At 48.9% G+C, this 22,773-nt stretch overlaps 1 protein-coding gene across 6 annotated transcripts in view; it reads right to left on the reverse strand.

Annotated features, from left to right (window-relative positions):
• The window catches only part of FLNB (filamin B), a 140,232-nt gene that overhangs the window by 4,459 nt on the left and 113,000 nt on the right, over positions 1–22,773 (reverse strand). For all 6 annotated transcript variants that reach the window (XM_015065296.3, XM_027039074.2, XM_015065294.3 and 3 more), the window contains 12 exons: positions 20,663–20,791; positions 19,421–19,594; positions 18,092–18,250; positions 17,601–17,804; positions 16,201–16,353; positions 15,972–16,094; positions 13,152–13,418; positions 12,169–12,306; positions 11,023–11,138; positions 6,731–6,863; positions 5,132–5,308; positions 222–440 (listed from right to left, as the gene is read on the reverse strand). In XM_015065296.3, coding sequence (XP_014920782.3) covers positions 222–440; positions 5,132–5,308; positions 6,731–6,863; positions 11,023–11,138; positions 12,169–12,306; positions 13,152–13,418; positions 15,972–16,094; positions 16,201–16,353; positions 17,601–17,804; positions 18,092–18,250; positions 19,421–19,594; positions 20,663–20,791 — 1,992 coding nt within the window. The remainder of the gene's footprint in view (positions 1–221; positions 441–5,131; positions 5,309–6,730; positions 6,864–11,022; positions 11,139–12,168; positions 12,307–13,151; positions 13,419–15,971; positions 16,095–16,200; positions 16,354–17,600; positions 17,805–18,091; positions 18,251–19,420; positions 19,595–20,662; positions 20,792–22,773) is intronic.

The raw sequence follows: 22,773 nt of genomic DNA on the forward strand, positions 1-22,773 counted from the left end.
CTTATTTTGTAGCAGGCTGACGCCAGTACCTACCCCACGGGCGTCTAAAGGTGTTTACCCCCCTGAACGTGTCCTACCATTTCTTTATATTCAAGAGTCAAAGTTAGATTCAACGTATCTAAAATTACCCAAAGTTTCTAGTATCAAGTAACTCTGTTGACAATCTGACAAGACAAGCTCCACAGAGAAAAAGAATAACTTCAAAGCCGTTTGCTTGTTACCTGTCACCTTGGCCTTGAAAGGACTGCCCACAATGTGGTTGGGCCCGCCATATTTGACACCAATCAGGTAGTTTCCAGGAGCCATGGGGGTGTACATGACTTTGTACCCTTCTGGGGTTTCTTGGCAATCCATTTTAACCTTGGAGGGTCCTTCAATGGTGACAGATAATGTCCCTGGCCCTGCTCGGGTGGTGTTGATGAAAAATTCAGACTGGATACCTGGGGGAAAGGAAAAGGGAATGTCTTACTGATGGTTTGGAGGGATGAGGGGGTGTGGTGTGCAGAGCTTTCCCAGGGGCAGAGAAGCAGTGGTGGGGACACACATAGGTTCCCTCACGGGGGTTGGGGGGGAGGGGGGGTGAGTGGCAGGGAAACCCCTGGTACTAGCTCTGAGCTCCTGACACGGAGGGCCTCAGGCCCTGGGGGCGGTAACTCCCTTTCCACTCCCTTCCACTTTGGCGGAGGCAAGAGTGTGGCTGACATTTCGCCCACCAGCACCAACAGCCAGGACAGCCTGTTCTCTCCTCTGGGCACGAGAAGTGGCTGAGAGCAAGAGGCCCGAGCCATCCTTGTGGGTCTGAAGCACTGTTTCAGCTGCCAGGGCCCAGCCCTGCCTCCAGTGGGTGGGGGATGCGTGGGCCCCTCTGACCTTTCCTGCTGAGCAGGCCCAGCATCTCCTTCTTCCCCGGCAGGATCCTTGCCCCAGGCTCCATGCTGAAGACTGGGGCAGCTGCTAGGATCTGCCGGCCCCCCACTTTGCCACGAACACCAGCAACAAGAACAGGGCCAAAACCAGCAGCTCCTGCTAACTGAGCTACACTTGCACCGCTCAGGCTCCAGATCTCATACTAGGCATCATGTTAGGTGCCCAGTGATTCCTGTTTGACAAATGACAGGGACTCAGGGAGGTTCAGGCACTTGCCAGTCAGCGCTACAAACCAGCCTGTGTGGCTCTGGAGCCTCTTGACTGGCTGGGGGACCTCCTGCACAGACATCCTGCCTTGTGAAGAAAGAAGAGCTGAGCCGACCAGTGACCATGCTGGCATTCCTGCCTGAGCCCAATGCCCTGCAGAAGTCCCCACTCCAGCAGGCCCTTTGCAGTCCAGAGAGGGGAGGAGGTGGTGGGTGAGGGCTGCCTGCTACAGCGCCCTCTTTGGGCCATCCCTGGTATAGCATCCTTGTGCCGGGCAGTGCTTTTTCCAGAGCCCTAGATGCCACCCCAGCTGGGAACTATTTTGGTTTAATTATAGCTCCTAAGCCAGAGAAAGAATTATTGTTCTGGCTATCAATAAAACAAAGGCGCTGCTATCATGCAACCCCCAAACACACAAACCCAGCTGCTTCTGGAAGCTCCTGAGGCTCCTGTCCCAGGCGCAACCCCCCCCCCCCCACCCCCAACTATCTGAACCTTATTTCTGAACTGTAGAGCCAAGAAGCCTCTCATGCAGCAGCTGCAGAGCGAGGCTGTGCGGGGAAGGAAGGGGTGTTGATCAACAAGGGGACGGCATTTCCAGGAAGTAGCTGCAAGGCAATGATAAGGAAAGATATTTTTGAAGTAAAGATGAAAAGACCTGGCTGTAGTGAAGCCCCACCGATTTTAACAAGTTGCTCGGTTCCTGAGAAAGATCCATGAATCCTGGCTGTGAGGGCTCGGAAAAACAGGGGAGCTGAAGTGGGAAAAGGCAACTAAGGAATCGCAGGGCAAGGGCTACCTGGAACAACCTATCGGGCAGGCTCCTTCATTAATCCCATTTTACAGGAAGGAAGTGGAGATTCGGTGAGGTCAAATCTCTTGCGCCAAGTCACACGGCTGGGGAATTGCAGGGCTGAGATGTAAACACAAGATCTGCCCAGACCGGACCTAAGGCACTTGCCTGAGTGAAGTCAGGAGAAAGAAAATCCACATGCAGGAGTCCCTCTGTCCACTGCCTCCAGCTAGAACCAATACGTACCCCAAACGTCTCGGGCATAGCAATCCTCCCCCCCAACCCCGCAGATGCACAGCTGAGTTCTTGTGAGTTCAGTGCATGTTTACTGCAGCGCTACTCCATCGTGAAGGTGGGCGAGGGGTCCGGGGAGGGAAGGGGGCTCTTCCGATCCCCCTTGCGCACCCTGGGGATGCTGGAGCCTTTCAGGCTGCTCTCCCAATCCGAGTGTCTAGAACTCCCTGGTCTAACTCTTGACCTCTCAACTCCTCTGCAACAGAAAGTCCCACCCCAAATTCATCACATTCCCCTGATCCAAAACCTGCAGAATGGGCCATTTCAAGCTCACGCCAAGAGATACAGCAAGCCTACCCATAAAAACACAGAGAGTTTGCTTTTTTCTGAAGGTCAGGATGCCAGGCCCTCTAGCAGCCAAGCATAGATACCTTTTCATTCCATGCACACTACAGCTGTGTAATCTTGGGATGGATATTTGGGAAAAGGCTTGGGAGCAGGAGGGCTAGAAAAACAAGACTCCCTCCCTTTGACAAGAGCAATATTTACACAGGGTTCAAAACAGGCCTGCTCTGTACCTCTCCCTCCTGGCTGGGAGTTTCCCTGCAAGACGGGCCCCTTCTCTCAGTGGCATCCAGTGCTTGCAAAGCACAGCCTGAAACCCAAGCTCCCGAGAAGGCATGAGAACAGCCAAGAGGAAGCAGGAGAGGCCCGAGCGCAGCAGGTGTGACCCAGCAGGAGGGTGAGGTGGCTGCTGGAAGCTGCAGGAGACCTCAGTGGCTGCTGTGGGACCTGGACCAAGGCATGCATGGTTCCAAAGGCCAGGAGGACCCCACATGGTCTTTAATGGTGTGTGGTTTGCCGGGGACCAAACGCCTGCACTACTGCCCGGGAACCGTTCCAGGGCAGCTGGGAGAACAGGGGTCCTGGTTTAGGATACCCCACAAATTGGGGCACAGGTGCAGTCACTGCCTCTGAGCGAGCCAGCCACTGAGAGAGGCAGCAAAGCACCAGGGTTAAGGGCATAGGCTTTGAGTCATGGACCTGGACTGATTCCTGGTCCTGTGCTCTTTCAGCTAAGTAAGCTTAGGGAGTGACTCAATGTTTCTGAGCCTCACTTTCCTCATCTGTAAAATGGAATGGCCTAGGGTGAAGTGTTACCATGCCTCCTATAAGGGGCAAGCTGCTGGCCCAGAGTTCAGTGTGGAGGCAGACTGCATGGGCCTGGGGAGTCCAGAAGCACTTACACCACCCCTGTGGGTGGTTCTGTCGAGGCTACTGCTTTGACCAGAGTTCTGGGGTGGCATGCCTGCCCGTCAGTCACTCCTGCACCTGGGCAGGGCCCCTCGGCCACTTAAGACACTGGCTCCCTAGGGCTGGATGCCAGGTAACTACAGCCACTCATCCCATCGCCCAGTGGGAGGCAGGTCTGCTCTAACCCCCTCACGGCATCGGGGGAGACTTGATCAAAATGCATACACATGAGGGACTCGAGCCTGGGACCGGGCTGCCTTCCAAAGGCCCAAAGTAATACCCAGTGCAGGGGTGCCTGGGTGGCTCTAGTCGGTTAAGCGTCCAACTTTGGCTCAGGTCATGATCTCATGGTTTTTTAATTCAAATGCTGCATCAGGCTCTCTGCTGTCAGCACAGAGCCCGCTCCAAATCCTCTGTCCCCACCTCTGTCTGCCCCTCCCCTGTTCACGCACTCTCTCTCAAAAATAAAAACATGAAAAAAAAAAAAAAAAAGTAACACCCAGTGCAAACTGTGTCCCAGTGAGTCTGTGTCTATGGACATGTCCTGCAGAGAAGTGTGACTGGATAAGCTCCCCATGCTGGCACTCCATACCAGTGACCCACCCAATGCCCACCTGTAGGTTCATGGTATGAACACTAACTGCAACCATTATAAGGCGGGTAGATCTGTGTTTTGAGACAGAAAGTTCTTTAAGATGTCAAGCGAGGGACACCCGGGTGGCTCAGTCAGTTAAGCATCCGATTTCAGCTCAGGTCATGATCTCACTGTACGTGAGTTCGAGCCCCACATCAGGCCCTGTGCTGACAGCTTGGAGCCTGGAGCCTGCTTCGGATTCTGTGTCTCCCTCTCTCTCTGCCCCTCCCCCACTCGCACTGTCTCTCTCAAAGATAAATAAACATTAAAAAACAAAAGATGTCAGGTGAAAAAAGTTGTACAATATGTGCAACAAGATTGTTTCTGTAAAATAGAAGCAAAACGATATGCTACCTTCTTAACAAATGAACCAGCTAAGCAACCAAGCGACCAAGCATGAGGACCTCAGAAGGTCCTCCCCGGAACTGCCAGTGGTGTTTCCTTTTGTTCTATATGGAGGGAGGGAGAAGCAAGGAGACGGAGCCAGTCTCGTTTCTATATGTCTTAGCTGCCTGTCTCTTCCACAGTCAAACGTGTTCTGTCCATGGCAAAGACTAAAAACAAATCGTAACAAGCCCAAAGAGCTCTAGAGCTCTGCCACCATCTTTTCTCCTTCTCTGTTAGGACCGGAAATTCAAAGGAGGAGACTATGACAGGTCCTACTGTTGATTCAAGGTTGTTTCTGGGAGCCCAGGGACTGTGTGATGGAACCAATGGTAGGAGACCTCCCAGGAGGCCCATTACACGCACTGAGTTCGGTGCAGGCAAAGAAACCCTCAAAAGGAAAAGATGGGGTGCTGCAATCCATCATGATCAGTGTCCCGGCCCTGAAGTCAAGGCACAAGGCCAAGGAAGACAGGCAAAGCATAGCAAACAGTAACGAGGTTGATAACATGGTCATCAAGGCCTTGCTCTGGACTTAATTGTGGGCCAAACCACACGTCCCAAAACAACCCTGGAGAGCAAGGGCCCCAAGTGCACATTACTGCAGCTTCCCTGAGGAGAGTGTGGAGAAGGCTTCCCGAAGCTTGATGAGCGCCCGGTGGCTCAGTCAGAGACGAGAGGCGGAGGTAGTGTGTTACCTGTGGTGCCCCCCTCGAGCCCCGCGCCATAGGCGGACACCAGGGCAGGGTTCCCCGCCTGTCCAGGCTCCCCGACGCGCACTTTGAAGGGGCTTCCAACCACGTGGCTCCCGTTGAACTTGACATCGATCGTGTGGATGCCATTCTCGTGGGGGATGAAGCGAACGGCATACTTATCTAGGAGAGCGAGCAAAGCACAGGGTAAAGCCGAGGACGCAGACACTACCACGCGAGGTGAGGACGATGGAGGGAAGGCCAGCCTGAGATGGTGAATTTTAAACCATAAGACAATAGCTCTACTGGAAGCCTGGCACCCAGTATGTTGCATTTCAAAACCAGATGGGGGCCTATTTCTGCATCCCTTGTCAACCCTTTGGGAAATGCATCCAAATCTCCAATTCTAGGTTTCATCCTCTCTGGTGTCTGTCTCAGGAGATTGCTTTATGAAAAGCTCACTTCTCACAGAGTTGCTCTACTTGGCCGCTTGAAGGGGAAAAAAGTTGGTTCCAACCGGCATTAATGCTTCTGAATTAAGCTCTAAGCTAGCAGGTGCCCCCCACCAGGGCAACAGCCAGGTTTTTCACTGTGTGTTTGGGTCACGGCATGTGGCAAAATAATCTGTCACAACTGAAATGGACACGGAGAATATCCATCCGCCGTGCACCGCCTGAACACCCCTTCCTCCATGAAGCCCTCCCACCTGGGAGGCAGACCTGTTCTCCCCCCAACTCTCCAGATGTCTACCTTCACTGTACATGTGGCAGGGCACACAGCAAATGCCCAATAAAGGCAGTGATCACAGGGTTCCTCCTCAAGCTTCGGGGCCCACATTCACTGTCACTTCCTCTGAGAAGCCCTCTGGGCCTCACCAACAGAAACTATTTTTCTCTCTTGCCCTGATCATTTTTGCCATTTGGTTCTTGGTTCTCCTGTGGCATTGGTGACCACCTGGGGTCCTCTCCAGGGCACTGCAGGCTTCTGGCCAGGTCCCCAGTCCACTCTGAGCCCCTCTTCGAGGGCAGGCATCATGCCTTACCGTCTTGCCAAGTCTCTTACACTTAATACATGTTCCCTGGCAAAACGGCTAGTTAACGTTGATTATGTCAGAGAATTCTGTACATCAAGGGAGCAGGCAGGAAAATCTTATGCTATTAAGCATACTAGAGACGCAGATTCTTTGAAATTTAAATTTAGAGATGAACCTCAATGCACTTTTCCCTCGGAGTAAAGTGAGATCAAATGGTACTTACTCATGTCATAAGGTCAATAACGTAATAACAATCTGTAAGATTTTGTTAAAATATGAGAAAAAAATCACAATTGAATGTAATGTGAAAGGAATCTGAAAAACAACTGAAAATAAAGCAGTATTTGTTTAGAAAAAAGAAATGGAAGGCTAGATCCCAAAGCATCTCCCTGTCCCTGGCAAATGTTTATACCCTGATTTGTAAACAACGCCTGGCAACAACAGCAGAAGGGAATCTGAAGGCTGGCTGGCCTCCGTGAGGCTCATTAGTCCTCTGCTGGGGAGCACGTTTGTAGAAATGTGCCTCGGGGAGGTGCAGATGCCGGGACCTGCACGCCCTGCCTCTGGCTTACCTGGCTCGAGCTCAGACACATGACACTCCTCCACGGCTCCTGACGGGCTGTGCACCTTTGCATCAATCTTGCCTTTCGCCCCATTCAACCTTATAGCAAAGGAGGCTGGCTGGTTAACTTTTAATCCCGATTCCTGAGAATTTAATACATTAAACAGGTTACGGCCTTTGGTGTTCGGCCTTTGGTGGCATACACTGACCCGACCCGGGACTCCAGGGGACAGTTCTCATGCAAATAGGCCCAGAAGGTTTATCCTTAGAACATGTGACGACAGAAGAGCAGGTGGCTTGTTGCACGCTTCTGGTTTTAAATAGAAGACAGTAGAGACACTCAGTGGGGTGGTCTAGCGCCTTGATTCGTGCTGGAAGAAACAGTTACCTGATTCGGAGACTCAGTCATCCGGTTAACAAAACTATATAGTTTCTGCATCCCAAACAAGACCTGGACAACCAGAAAACCCAGTGTCTTCCAGGTCAAAAAGGAAGTCCCACCCCCCCACCCCACCTTTTTAAAGTTTATTTATTTTCACAGAGAGAGAGAGCTCACGAGCGAGCTTGTGAACATGCGCACACAAGTGGGGGAGGGGCAGAGAAAGAGGGAGAGAGAAAGAATCCCAAGCAGGCCCCACACTACCCACACAGAGCCTCAACTCATGAAAGGTGAGATCATGACCTGAGCCAAAATAGACACTTAAGTGATGCCCCAAGGGCCCCCTTTTAAGAGGAGCCTGGCAGCTGACAAAACCATGTAGTCACCAACATGAACAAAGTTTTATATCATTGCTCTTTTTTATCTCAAGGGTAGGAATGGAGACAACGTTTAACAAACTTGTAAAGGACTATATATGGTTAAGAATCAGCAGGACCTAGGTGACTACCACTTCCTGGCTATGTAAGTTGTTTAACCTTTGAGTCTTGGTTTCCTCATCTGTAAAATGGGCACAATAACCAAATATATACCAGAGAGCTACTGTGAGGATGAAATAAAGTTATGCATTTGAAGCACGCAGCACAGGGCCCGACCTGTACACAGAAAGACTAAAAAATCGTTAAATATTAATAAGCATTTAGAAGTTGTCTGTACTCCGCTGAAAACACAATAGGGAAAAGGATAGCTTTCACTCTTCACTGGGTAAGTTTCACCCTCCACGCTCTGGGAGGAAGGGATTAGAGATCTAGATGATTAAGATACAGATACGTATTTTTAAAGTAGGCTCCACGCCCAGTGCAGAGCCCCGTGTGGGGCTTGAACTCACTACCCTGAGATCAAGACCTGAGCTGAGATCAAGAGTCGGATGCTCAACCGACTGAGCCACCCAGGTGTCCCATATGCTTAAGATATTTTAAGATTGGCCAGTCCTGAACTGCAAAATTTTACAAGTTAGCAGTTTTGATATAAACTTGATTGGACAGCCACTCCTCACTGTGTGATTGAAGAACTTGGGGGGGGGGGGTCTTGTTAAAATACAGATTCTGATCCAGTAGGTCTGGGGGTCTGAGGACAGCCTGAGAGTCTAGGATTCTTTTTTTTTTTTTTTTTTTTTTTTTTGAGAGAGAGAGAGAGAAAGAGAACAAGAGGCAGGGAGGAGCAAAGAGAGAGGGAGAGAATCCCATGCAGGCTTCTCGCTTTTAGCACAGAGCCCAACTTGGGACTTGAGCTCATGAACCATGAGATCGTGACCTGAGCAGAAATCAAGAGTTGGACACTTAACTGACTGAGTTACCCAGGTGCCCCCAGGGCAGTTTTCAAAACTTAGACTGCTGAATGGTACAATTTGTCTTTCCTTTTTTCATAAATGTCTTTTTTTTTTAAGTTTATTTATTTTGAGAGAGCGAGAGAGGAAGAGAGAGGATCCCAAGCAGGTTCCTTGCTATTAGCACAGAGCCCAATGCAGGGCTTGAACTCACAAACTGAGATCATGACCTGAGCTGAAATCAAGAGACAGACACTTGATGGACTGAGCCACCCAGGCGCCTTGAGATTCTAGGATTTTAATAAATCTCCCAAGCGAGGGGCGTCTGGGTGGCTCAGTAGGTTGAGCGTCCGACTTTGGCTCAGGTCATGATCTCACGGTTTGTGGGTTTGAGCCCCGCATCGGGCTTTGTGCTGACAGCTCAGAGCCTGGAGTCTGCTTCGGATTCTGTGTCTCCTTCTCTCTCTGCCCCTCCCCTGCTCTCGCTCTGTCTCTCTGTGTCTCTCTCTCTCCCTCTCAAAAGTAAGTAAATATTAAAAAAAAAAAATTAAAAATAAACCAACAAATAAATAAATAAATAAATTCCCAGGCAATACTGAGGCTGCTGACCCGGGACCACATCTCTGTAACGAGGCACTGAAATTGCACTGCCTAATTTGGTAGTCACTAGCCACATGTGACTATATATTTTTACATTTAAATCAGTTAAATTAAATAAAGATTTGGTTCCTCAGTTACACTAGCAACACTTCAAGTGCTCAATAGCCACATGTGGCCAGTGGCTACCACATTGCACAGGGGAGATGTGAGACATTTCCATTGTTGTAGAACATCCTATTACAGAGTGCTGTGCCAGAGCTTACAGACTGGGGAGCGAGGACTGCACCCAAAATTAAGGAATCTTTGATCACCAGATTGCCCCCAGCCCATCAACCCTTCCTCCACAAAATGTCAGCCGACTCCAATTTTCTAAAAAGTCTTAAATGCAGGACAAAACAATACATGCCTCTCTTTTCCTAACCAGCACCAGATGTGGGCCTGCAGGCCTCGAGCAAATCTCCGATAAATAATTTACGTATCACTCAGCACCAAGTGACCCAGGAAAAACAGGACAAGCTGACACTCATCCCTTCTACCGTAGCAGCTGGTTACAAACGCCTGACAGATACACAGCCTGCTGCACACTTACTCAAATATTTATGACCTAATTGTGTTGAGAGGACTCTACAGAAAAGTTTTCTGGAGAAGATTTCTCCAAACCAGGTCTTTGGAAACAGAACCATATACATTACCTGAATCCATTTGCCGCTAAATCCTCAAGAGAGAGATAAACACCTCAGAAGATCTGAAAGAAATCTTCGAGATGCATGAGGGCGGTTCTTTGCCCTCAACAAATGCTGGGTTTATCTCCCTCCATAGGTTTTAGTTAAGTCGGCCACAAAAGGAACTTCTGTTAAGAAGCCTTTAAATGAAACACAAGAAAAGCATCTACACCACAGTGACCAGCTAGCACCCTTGGTATGCTCCAGATGAGGCCTCTTCAATCTGTGGACCGTGATTTTTGTTTGGGGGTCAGTCTGGGTTCCCTGATATTTCGAACAACTAGCAATTCCAATTCTCCTCAGGGTAAGGTCAGAATCTGAAATGTAAACCAAATGCACGGAACTAGATCCAATGACATCACCAACCTGAGATACAGGACTGGGTTTTCATTCAGTATTTTTAAGAACCGGGGGTAGCTGAAAGCTAGTTGGAAAGCCCCTTAACCAAAAATCAGATTTTGGGATTGTGGTGTTATTCCTCAACCAAATTGCTTACTCCTGATGCAGACACCTAGTTATTTTTCAAAGACCCAAAGGCATCTCTAGTGGTTCTTAGTTTGGTTGCCAGCTCTAATGCAACCTTGAATTCAAGAGCCTGTTTAAGACTGTAATCACAGGCCACCGTGCCAGGGTGGGGATTAAGGAGGCCACCATTAAAACCACAGGTTCTGGATCCACAGAGACCTCACTCTGCCTCATATTAGCTGGCTCCTGGTAGCCATAACCAATCTATACCTTGGTTTTTCCATCTTTAAAATGGGGTCAAGAGAAACCTACTGACCAGGCTGTTGCAAGGATTTAACAAGGTAATACTGATGAAGTTCTTACACAGTGCCTTGCACACTTATAAATAAATCACCGTAGTAAAATCAATCACAATTGACTTACTTGACAAAAAGGAAGCCAAAAATAGTAGGCAAAACATCAATGGACTGTTAGTCTTGTGTTTGTTCTGTTTGAAAGCCCTCCTTATCGCTTAACCAATTATTAACAGGCCTCCTTTGTTTCTCTTGAATAACTATTTAAAAAACAAACTTGTTCTCAAACGCTGAGGTGTTCGTTGACTGTGGCTCTGTGTTCACTTGCCCCAACTGTCTCCTGTCCTCAGTGTGGGGGCGGGGGCTGACTCTGCCATGGGAAATCTCCCCTATAAATTGGCAGCATGTGCGGTCAAACCGGGATGGGCCCTTGACTGAGGGGATTGAAGCGGCCTCCGGAGTCCAGGGCTTCACTGGTCGGCCTGTGGCCAATGAGATGGATGCTTCCTTGCGTCTCACCTGAAGGCTCAGAACAGTGAGGCGGCGGGCGTCGTCGGACGGCGCGATGACTGGCACCAGGTAGGGACTTTCGGGGATGTGCTCATCGTTGAACTTGATGGATACCTCGTAGTTACCTGTGGGGACAGGACAGTCCCATCATTTCAGAGATTGTGCGAAGGCGGTTCCAGAGCAGTCTCTTGCTTCTTTGCTAGGACTGAAATGTCTTCCAAGAGATCCTACCCCCCCTCCGTGGCCATGGCTGGTGGGTTGAGGGCAGGTCACCTGGCTGAAGCCGAGCCAATAGGATTCTCTTAGTTGGGCAAGGGCAGAGATTCTTAACCTGGGTCCACAGGCCCTCTCCAATGGCCTGTGTATACAGCTCAGGAGACCCATGAAACTTGAATGGGGAAACAAAAATTTTATCTTTATTTTCACTAACTTCGAGCTAAAATGTAGCATTTCCTTTCTTTAGAAATGTCAACAAGAAACCATGGCACATTAGAAGCACTTGTGACTTTGTCACCAACAAAGATCACAGACATTTTTCATCACTTTACAGTTTTACATACAACTTGACATGTCATTTATACTTACCACTATTTTGAAATTGCGGTAGCTAATAGACCATCACCAAATCCTACGATTTAATGTATTAATGAAGATAACCATCTGTTGCTGTGTGACACATTTCTTGAAGATTTTGATAACTACATTTTACTATAATTGATTTCCTTTATAATCCAATGTATTTTATTCTATATGTTTTAAAACATTATCCTGAGAACAGTCCCCATAGGTTTTATGCCCAGAGGGATCCATGGCACACAAAAGGCCAAGAGCTGCCGCTCAAGGGAGCTCAGATGCTGAGGCCACTCTTTCAGAGAAGCCACAACAGCTAGTGGCCAAGGATGGGTGGAGAAGGCTGGTCCGTGGAAAGAATGACATGGTTGAATGAAAGCCGGAGGCAGAGAGGTCAACAGAGAAGGACAAGAGAACAAGAATTCCTGCCCCTTGGAGGTCTGACATGATTTCTAGGAGATGCTCCCATGCGCCAATACAGACAAATTCCTCTTTTCATTGAGCTAGCTTGACAGGCTTCTGCTCCTTACAATCTAACCATCCCCCTACAAGGAAAACGTCCTCAGCTGGTCCTTGGTTACATACCAGGCTCCTGGGCAATGTAAGACACACCACACGATCCATTTTTATGGTCATCGAACGTAATCTCGGCCTTACTGGGGCCCTCAACGGCAATGGACAAGCCCCCAGCGCCTGCTTCCCGGGTCCAGATGCTGAACTCAGCTGAGATAAAGAAACACCTGGTTAGTGACTGAGCCCCAGATAGGCCCTCTTGCTCAAACAATGCTGGGTTACATTTGCTGCCTTTTTCTTTAACCCCAACCAGGGCCCTAAGGGAAGGAATCACTGATGTTTCCCAAGCACCATCCATGAAAACATTAAGTTCATAAGAAACGAGACATCTTTGAACACACCAACTAAGGCAGAAAAAGATGAGAATGTTCCATTTTTGTCCCTATAGATCTTCCCGCCAGCAACCACCACTACAATAGGTTTTGTAGAATTCTAGTGTGTTCCACGGAATGTTAGTGTTGAAGGATGCTCTACAAAGAGCTTCGTCAGTCTGCTCCTCACTCCGACGCCCACACACTCAGTCATGATATAGGCTCCGAGGAGTGCCCCCGTGAGAAACTTGTTTAGCTTTGGGTCAGCGAGCCATTCCCAAACATGTTTAGCCACAGAAGCCTTGTTTAAAAAAAATTTTTTTTTAATGTTTATTTATTTTTGAGAGAGAGAGACAGACAGAGCGTGAGTGGGGGAGGAGCAGAGAGAGACACACACACAGAGTCCAAAGCAGGGTCCAGGCTCTGAGCTGTCAGCACAGAGCCTGACGTGGGGCTCGAACCCACGAACTGTGAGATCATGACCTGAGCCGAAGTCGGATGCTTAACCAACTGAGCCACCCAGGCGCCCCTACAGAAGCCTTGTTTTAAAGAATGCCCCTTAACAACCACCATCGGAATCACATACACTGAGTCTTTCCCTGGAATAGGGTGAAGGGTGCGGGGTGCTGACACCACCAGGCCCCTTGTCTTCTACCCAAGTAAAAAGCCTGCCCGAATGCTCACCTGGGACACCTGCTTCTCCTCTCTCCAGGCCGGGGCCTCCCGCACGGACCTTGTGGGCGCCTCCCTCGCCGAGTGGCCCCACCGTGAACTGGAAAGGGCTGCCGGTCACATGCTGGCCGCGGTACTTGACGCTGACTGTGTGAACACCCATCTCCTGGGGCACAAACCGGACGCAGTGCGAGTTCTTCCCCATGGACACAATCTCTGCCTCGGTCACGCGGCCAGAGGGGCTGGTGACGTGGGCCGACATGTCACTGCTGTCAATTTCTGAAAGGGGGCAGGAGTTTGGGGAGGTAGAGAGAGCAGGGTTAGAGTGAGGGACCAACACAGAGCAGGACATGCAGGACAGGCAGCAGAGGTTGGCAAGGCAGGTGCAGCCCAGGGGTGTGGGATGCTCAGGCTTTTTCCCATTCAGCCGGGATACCTACCCTCCAGTCTCCCTCAAATCCTGGGAGGCTGTGGCCAGCATGGAGGCAGTAGGGCCCCTCTGGCCACCCAGTGCAGAGAACATTCTAGGGACAGTGACACTTTCTGCCCCACCAAGTACTTTTACAGTCGTCCTGGCTGGAGCTAATTCCACATGGCAGTTTCAAACCAGAGTCTGGGGCTGACAGTTACAGCATGTAAATAAAAACTACAATAGCTCAGATGTTTCTAAGCCAAATGTGGTATGTGGCCATCTAGCATGCTTATAGAGGCTCTTCTCCATAGGTGGGTAAGGGTAGAAAACTCCAGACACATCACCCCGTACTTTCGAAAAGCTTTGGCATTTCTTTTAGGCAACAAGACAAAAATGCATTTAGAGAAAAAAGGTGAACACCTGTTGGTCACAACGGCAAAGGGAAACCATGCGTGAGCAAAGCTTTGAGCAAATCAAATACCAGAGGCCGTGCTTTCAGAAAGTGACGTCTCAGGTCACCAACATTGGGAAGCAGACCACGTCTGCTGCACCTGACACGTGCTCATGCCATGCCAGTGACTGTGCCTGCACTGACGTGGTGGAGACAGGTACACCGCATGCTAGGTGACCAAGTAATGCCATCACCTAGAGCCACATGAAGCGCGCTCGCCAGCCCTACACGATCTGGGCTGAGCAGCCATGACTTTGAGCCCTGAGGACAGAGAAAGGAAGGGGGGTTGAGGAGAGGGTCACCCCACATGGCCTGGGTCTGGAAGACATCTGGAAGTTGGTGAGCTGTCCTCTGACAACAGGGGACCATTTAGATAATGAGAGGAAGAGTGAGTCTCATCCAGAGTCATCTGGTACCAAGTAGCTGATCACAGCAAATAGGAACTGAGCCAGAGAGTCTTTAGATAGAGTAATCGACCACACTAGTTCCTCAGGAAACAGACAAAGGGAACAAGCAGCTGATTTGCACAACGAGAAATGTAAAGCAAATGAAAACAAAGTCCATGTCCCTAGTGACCCAAGAAATGAAGCTGGAAACTGGACCCCTTATTTTCCATCAGAATGACCAAAGTGGGAACCAAACACTGTGCCCAGTGCTGGTGGGGGAATGGATAAACGGGTACTGATCCTTTTTCTGGAGGGCAGTCTGCCAAGGTGTAGCAGTTTTTGAAACACATCAGACCAGTAGTCCCACGCTGGGACATCCATCCGACATGAAGGTAGCCTGAGCACACGGTGGAGAACGTTCGTTCCAGAGCGCCGATTGTTGGAACCCAGGGATGGAAAAGAGTGTACTTGGAATAGGACTATACGATGAAGGATGGTGCATCTGGACATGGAATGGAATCTCATGTACTCACTAAAAATATGGAAGTATCTTTTTTGACGTGGACTATGGTGTGTAACAAGGACACAAGTGTGATCTGAAACTGACCCCATGTGTTCATGAGGCTGGAGGCAATCAGGGTTCAGCTCCGGGCCTCAGATGTGAACCTCAACCTCCCCATCCCCCCGGTTGTTGGGGGATGAGGTGACACTTACTTTCCTCGTTTTTGAACATGTGAACTTTTCGCGATCACAAGGCATTAGCTCTAATAAGTGATTCTGTGTGGACACTGCAGCAATGAGGCTTTCCCCATATTCTCATGTGATGACTGTGCCTCTGCCTAGGAAGAACCTGCCACCCGCCAATGACTGCTCAGAAGGCAAGGTAAGTAGACATGGGACAAGTTCGGAAAAAGGGGAAATGCAGTGTAGGAGAAACGGCCCCCTCTCCAGATCACACCATGAGCTTCATGAGTCTTCATGAAGACTCTATAGATATTCCATGCCACAGGATCTGTCCAACAATATAGTGTGTGCCAGCCTCTGGGCAGAGGACCCTCAGAATCTGCACTCACAGTGACGTCTCTTTATAGAAGGAACCCCAGGCCACATTCAGACAGACTGAAGTGTCTGTTTACACAGTTCACGGCCAAAGGGCTGAATGTGGCCCACCCACCCAGTCTCCACTCTCATTTTAGGGATGGAAGGGAAGAACTAACTTTGGGAGGATGCCATAAGGCTGACACTTCTGAAATACTTCCAAATATTGGCATCAGCAGGGTCAATTCTCTCACTGACCTGACTCTATTCGACAGAGAGTAAATTCAAATCTAAAAGCTTATTTATCTTCCCCCCATGTGACACAGTAAAGCTATTTTCATTCAGAAGAGCAAAAAGGTGGCAGGTAAGCAGATTCTTTTTCCTCAGGTGGGGCTCTGTAAAAACAGTATTAAAAATATAAATAAATACAATACTTACTTACTTAAAAGCAGTCACCCATAGAGGACTTAGTATGTTCTAGGTCACACCCGGACGTGGTTTCTAGTGGCGCCTACCGCCCTGACCCCTAAACAACTCATACTCACCTGGGATTTTCAGGTTCAGGTCACAGATGCTTCCGACAGTGGCGACAGACGGGGCCCGACTGGTACGGGTGATGCTCTCCTTGACTCTTCCCTCTCCGCTGATCTTCACGGTAAACGGGCTCCCTGCAAGAACCAAGAAGACCCTTGTGAGCAGCCCAGATAGGCTGAGGCACAGCATTTACAGAAAACCTAGGTGTCGGACAGGGAGGGCAGAGGGGACCAGACTCACCAGGCACGTGCTCATCAGCAAACTTGGTGGAGACGATATAAACCCCAGGCACAGTGGGGAAGTAGGAGACCTTGCAGGTGCCATCTTCCAGGTCCTCTGTCTGGATGTCCACTTTGCTGGGGCCTTCCACAGCCAAGGATATGCCACCATAACCTGCAACACCGTGGCCCAGAGCTGATGGGACTACAACTCACTGGGGGTAGGGGGCTCCATGCATGCAGCAAGGACATCAGGCTCTGGAAATGCGAACCGCTATTTCCAGATGTCAGAAAGACAGTAACGTAGGCAGCCCCAGACAGAGGAGCAGGTTAAAAGCTCTGAGAAATCCTGTAGTGAAAAACCCTGCTGAGCGTGGCTTTGACCATAGAACTCTTTCCTCAATGATATCCATTTAATTTTTTAATTTTTTTTAGAGAGAGAGAGTGAGCAAGCAAGGGAGAGGGGTGGGTAGCGAGGAGAGAGGAAGCAAGAGAGAGAGAGAGAACTTAAACAGGCTCCATGTTCAGAGCCTGACATGGGGGCTCGAGCCCATGACCCTGGGATCATGACCTGAGCTGAAACTAAGCGTCTGACGCTCAACTGGCTCAGCCACCTGCAGCCTCTCAAGGGTATCTATTAATATCCCACAGAGCACCTGTCCCACAGAAGCCACTGGGAAAGCCACTCTGGCCACACGCCTCCAAGAACGGCATGTATTAATCACCGGCTGTAGGCCTGACCATTTGAATTTTTAAACTGCTCCCAAGGTGCCTCAGATGTCCAGCTAGGGAACCATTAAGACAGCAGATCTGAAGGTTAACAACCTGAAGAAACAACAAGGAGCATCAACTCACCAGGACCAGAAAGTCTCTAGCCTCTTCCGTGGGACTGTGACTTTGTCTAGAAGTCACCAATGTGACCATCACTCAAGAAGGCAGAAAATGAAGATACTGTCATGTGGCATAGTTTGGAGAGGGCCAACCAAATTCAAACCATTTTAAAGAGGGAACAGGAAGAGATTCCATATTTCCACGAAAGCATCCCTCAGCTGACACAATCTTGGCCAGCTGGACCAACCTCCTTTGCTTGGGCTGAGTCGAGGAGACCCTGGAAAAGCTGCAGAGAATGGCGGGAGTACACATAATGACAGAGATCTGTGAACTGTTTTGACTCTGGATCCAAATGCCAGAAGCAGATGGGCTGTTAACTCTTAGAAGCCTGTTTCTTCATCTAGAAAATGCATATAATTCCCACTTCACTGAGGCTCATGGGACTTAAATGATAACGCACATATAAGGACCTACATACAGTTAGAGAGATGCTAAGAAAGAAAAGGAAGATGGTAGGATGGAAAAACGAAAAGAAGCAAAAAGATCACTCCCGTGAGCTCTGGGCCTTTTCCTGGGAGCATCCCCACATACCCGCATCCCTTGTGTCCACGATGAATTCAGACATTTCGAAAGTCCGGCCCTCTGACAGGCCACGGCCATAGACTTTGGCTCTGCGTGCGTCACCGATCTCAGACTGGACCACCATGATGGACACGGGGCTGTTGGCCACGTGGCTGCCGTTCTTCTTGATGCTGACCAGGTGTTCACCCACCTCCCGGGGGATGAAGGAGATGCCTGTACCAGAGCAAAGCTTCGGGTTTGTAAGGTGGGAGAACAGGATGAAGGAGAGGAGGGGGGAGGGAGACACACTCACAAGAAGGGAAGCAGGACTTCCCTCCTGACTCGCCAGCATCCAAGAGCGTGGTCGACATCGCCATGCAGAATCGCACTCAGACTGTTATCACGTGTGACCCAGAAGGTTTATCACCTCATACTCTAATGTGCTACCAGTTGCCCAGGACCGGACTGGGGGAATGCCCATCTCCCACCCAGCTCCAGCCAGGAAGGTGGGCTGGGCTCACCGATGTGGTTGTTGGGCAGCCTCTTCAGGAGACAGGGCTCGTCACGGCCAGATGGGGCCTTAATGCTGGCCGTCAGGGTGCTGAGGTCGGTCTCGCTGATGTCAAGCAGGAAGTCGGCAGCAGAGCCCAGCTTTACCTGAGAGCACCGTCTGCTGTCATCTGGGAAACAGCCCCCCCAAATGCGGCTCTTGTTACATGTGGGTCTCCCCAGCTCTCTGGAGCCCTCATTCCACATGCCATTTACAGATGATCAGGTGAGAATTAATTACCGAAAGTTAATTGAAAAGACCTGTCTTGAACAATAAGCAGACCTAACCAACAATGAATGATTGCTAATCATGTCTGGTTAAAGGGAACTGGCAGGCACTGGAAATTTGAGTCTTCTCAGACCACTTTTTAAAGGAGTCTTTGCCAGTGGGAGGCACCTGTCACCTGTCTACCATTGTCTTGGGCATTCTTCAGGTGAGTACTCATCATCTTCTACACAAGACTGCTGACTGCTTAACAGACAGGTCTAAACAACTTAGGGATAAGAACCTCATTTTTCCTATCTCCTTTTTAAATGTTTTTTAAAATATTTTTTTTTATGTTTGTTATATTTATTCTTGAGAGAGAGACAGAGAGAGAGAGAGAGAAAGCAGGGGAAGGGCAGAGAGAGAGGGAGACACAGAATCTGAAGCAGGCTCCAGGCTCCGAGCTGTCAGCCCAGAGCCCAACGCAAGGCTCAAACCCACAAACCATGAGATCATGACCTGAGCCGAAGTCGGAAGCTTAACTGACTGAGCCACCCAGGTACCCCCTCATATCTCCTTTTTAACCCACTGATAGCGTGATATGAACACAGCCGGCACAACAGACATTAGGAGTGTGGGCTTTGAATCAGATAACGTGTATCTGAATCCCAGAATACCCATGTCCGAATTTGGCTAAGCCACTGTCTCTCCAAGCGTCAGTTTTTCCATCTGTAAAATGGAGAGAAAATCTATCTAGTAGTGATACTGAAGGGCATCTTTGGGTCCATGTAGCCATGTAATAGGTATCTGAATGCCTCTATCTGAGGGCCTGCTATTTGCAGGCTGCAGTCAGACTGGCACAAAAAAAATGCCCTCCGAATGGCACTGCTTGGTTTTCCTTGGACTACCAGGTAAGGGAGGAATTAGGCCAACCCAACGGTGATTTTACACCCCAATTCCTTCCTAAGGAGTCTGTGTGAAACCTCCATGTAGAGGCCTAGCCTCCTGTTGCTGGTCTGATGGGGGGAGAGGCTGTTAGGGCAGCTATACTTCCCCATACCTCCAGGAAGCCCCCCGGCAAGCCAGGTGACCTTACCTGTGATCTTGGCCGTGAAGGGGCTGCCAGGGATGTGCTTGTCATTGTACTTGACCAGGATGCTATAGTCACCTGGCAGGGTGGGCAGGTAGGTCACTGTGCATGTCCCATCTTTGTTGTCAATGCAGCTGATTTCGGCCTTTGAAGGTCCCTCGATAGCCAAGTCTAGGCCTCCTGTGGATGGGAGGAAGGAAGGAGAACCTTTAGGGAGACACAGATTCCTTGTTTCAACAGGGGTCACACCTCATCCAGGGCAGTCCCCATGTGAGGAACAACAGACTGACACACGCCACAGGAGCCACAGGCCAGGGGCACGTCAGAACAAAGCAGTTCACGTGGTAAAATTGTCCACTGGAAAGACACTCCACCATCTGATTTCTTCACTACAAATGACCCTGAAGTTCTCTCTATTCTTAAGGATACTTGGGACGTGAAAGGAATAGCATCCTACACACCAATCATGCGTATGGGAGAGTCACACACACACAGCCCTGTTGGTTGGGCACTGGATGCCATCCTGAAAATCCCTGGGTGGGCGCCTGGCTGGCTCAGTAGGTGCAGCGTGTGACTCTTGATCTAACGGGTGTGAGTTTGAGCCCTGCATCAGGTGTTGAGATTACTTAAATATAAAATCTTAAAAAAAAAAAAAAAAAAGAATCACAAATTTAGAAGTCTCCACAATGACAATGGTCATAGGCATAGAGCTTTATCTGGAATGGGCGGTAACACATGTAGTCAGTCCACTTGATATTTGTACATGTGCAAGATAGAACAAATGCAAAACCATCATTTTCCCAAAACATGCTTAAATTTCAGGCAAGTCACATAAAACATTTCATATAATCAATCTGATTTCGATCAGAACATAGAGGACTTCAGAAGTTCTGTTTTGGGTAAGACAGAGCAGCTGTACATAAGACATTTATGAAAAACGGGGCACCTGGGTAGCTCAGTTGGTTAATCATCTGACTCTTGATTTTGGCTCAGGTCATGATTTCACAGTTTGTGAGGTTGAGCCCCGTGGTGGGCTCCACACTAATAGCAAGGAGCCTGCTTGAGATTCTCTCTATCTCCACCTCCTCTCTGCCCCTCCCCTGCTCCTTAATGCTCTCTCTCTCCCCTCCCAAAAACAAACAAACAAACAAACAGACAAACAAACAAACAAAAGCTACCCTGGAAATGTGTCCACCTAACTCTCCAAATGGATGGCCAGAAGCATAAAACCACATAACCACACAGTACCTTCTCCTGCATCCTCGGTGACGATGGTGAAGGTGGCAGTTTTGTTGGCCACTCCATACACCAGACCTGGACCGTATGCAGAAACACTTCCACTGTTCGGGTAGTTCACATAGAACTGGAGTGGGCTCTCTGGGTTTGCAAAGAACACAAAATTGAGGGGGACTCATGGAGGGACAAATGCATACCTTGGACAACCAGTGTCTTAACATTCACCTAATAGCAAGCAAGGCTGGTATCTCCTACACAGAGGCAGAAATTGAAAGGAAACTCCAGGGGCACCTGGGTGGCTCAGCTGGTTAAGCGTCCAACTTCGGCTCAGGTCATGATCTCATAGTTCGTGAGTTGGAGTCCTGTGTCGTGCTCTGTGCTGACAGCTCAGAGCCTGGAGCCTGCTTCAAATTCTGTCTCCCTCTCTCTCTCTGCCCCTCCCTCACTCTCGCTCTGTCTCTCAAAGATAAATAAACATTTAAAAAAATTAAAAAAAAAAAAAAAGGAGACTCCAGTAGGGTTCACCATGCTGGGACACCCAACAGGTCTACTCACTGCCGTTTTTTCAATCACTGCACAAGAAAAACAATCCCAAGGTTGCTCCAGTCTAGAGGGGGGCCAAGCAGGGCAGTGCAGCTCAACTTAACCAATAAGGAGGAAACATCTGGCCATGTGGAAGAATGACCCACTACTGGAGGGAACACAACTGGAAAGGTCTTTTGGGAAGGCCATTTACCATGCTTTCAAAATATAAGGCCCCGTGAGGCCCCTAGGAATGTATCCCTAGAAATCTTTCTCCCCACCCTGCTCCCAGTCCTGTACAAGGACTTCATTTCCACAGTGCCCAGATCCAAATTAGGAAAAGGCTGCAGTGTCCCACAATAGGGGGTCAGTTAAATAAACATTGGTCTACTTGTGCAGTTCATAAAAAACAATGAGGAATGGGGCGCCTGGGTGGCTTAGTCAGTTAAGTGTCCAACTCTTGATTTCAGATCAGGTCATGATCCCAGGGTCATGGGATTGAGTCCCATGTTGGGCTCTGTGCTGACAACACAGAGCCTGCTTAGGATTCTCTCTCTCCTTCTCTCTGCCCCTCCCCCATGGATGTGTGTGCATGAGCGGGCTCTCTCTCTCTCACAAAAATAAACATTAAAAAAAACAATGAGGGAGATCTGTGTATATTATACTTGAGAGATTATCTATAATGTGTCTCATTATAAAGAGGAAAAGGAAGGGCGCCTGGGTGGTTCAGTTGGTTAAGTATTCGACTCTTAATTTCAGCTTAGGTCATGAACCCAGGGTCATGGGATCAAATCTTGTGTAGGGCTTGTGCTGAGTTCCTGCTTCAGATTTTCTCTCCCTCTCTCTCTCTCTCTCTCTCTCTCTATCTCTCTCTCTCCCCCGACCCCGCCTCTGCCTCTATCCCCTGCTCATGCTCTCTCATACTCTCTAAAAATAAAAATAAAAAAGAGAAAAAGGCAAGTTGCTATATAATATTAATGCCATTATCTCCTTGGAAGAACAAATTTATGTATGCATGTAGGTAGGCACAGAGAGAAACATCTGGAAAGATACACACCCCAGCAGTGGAAGTAGAAGGGAATGGGAGAAGACATTTTTTTACTTTCTCTACATCTGCATCTTTAGAATATTTAGATAAAAGTAGATAATATGTTTTCACTTTAAACGAACATTATGCACACATGTATGCATGAACCACAACAAACATATCAAGCTGGGAAAAATATTTAACTTCTATCATAAAGGGCTAATCTCTCCAATATTTAATTTGCTCTCAGAAACTGTTATGACAAAGCCAATACAGAATATTGGCCAATGGCCAAATGGAAAAACCTGGCCAAGGAAATAAGTGCTCAGTTCACAGAAAAATATAAATAGTCCTTAAACATACAGAAAGTTGCTCACTCTCATTCACAAGGGAAATACAAATAAAGCAACACAAAGATACTGGTTTTTGAACTGTCAGTGTGGCCAAGATCCAAAAATCTGACAGCCTATTATTCCACTGGCAAACTGGTGGAAAAGCAGGTGCTGGTCTACATTGCTGGTGGGTGTCTGAATTGGGGGAGCCCCACTGAAGGGCAATTTGGCAAGATCGATCA

The sequence above is a fragment of the Acinonyx jubatus genome, chromosome A2, assembly GCF_027475565.1.
Source record: "Acinonyx jubatus isolate Ajub_Pintada_27869175 chromosome A2, VMU_Ajub_asm_v1.0, whole genome shotgun sequence".
Classification (NCBI taxonomy): domain Eukaryota; kingdom Metazoa; phylum Chordata; class Mammalia; order Carnivora; family Felidae; genus Acinonyx; species Acinonyx jubatus.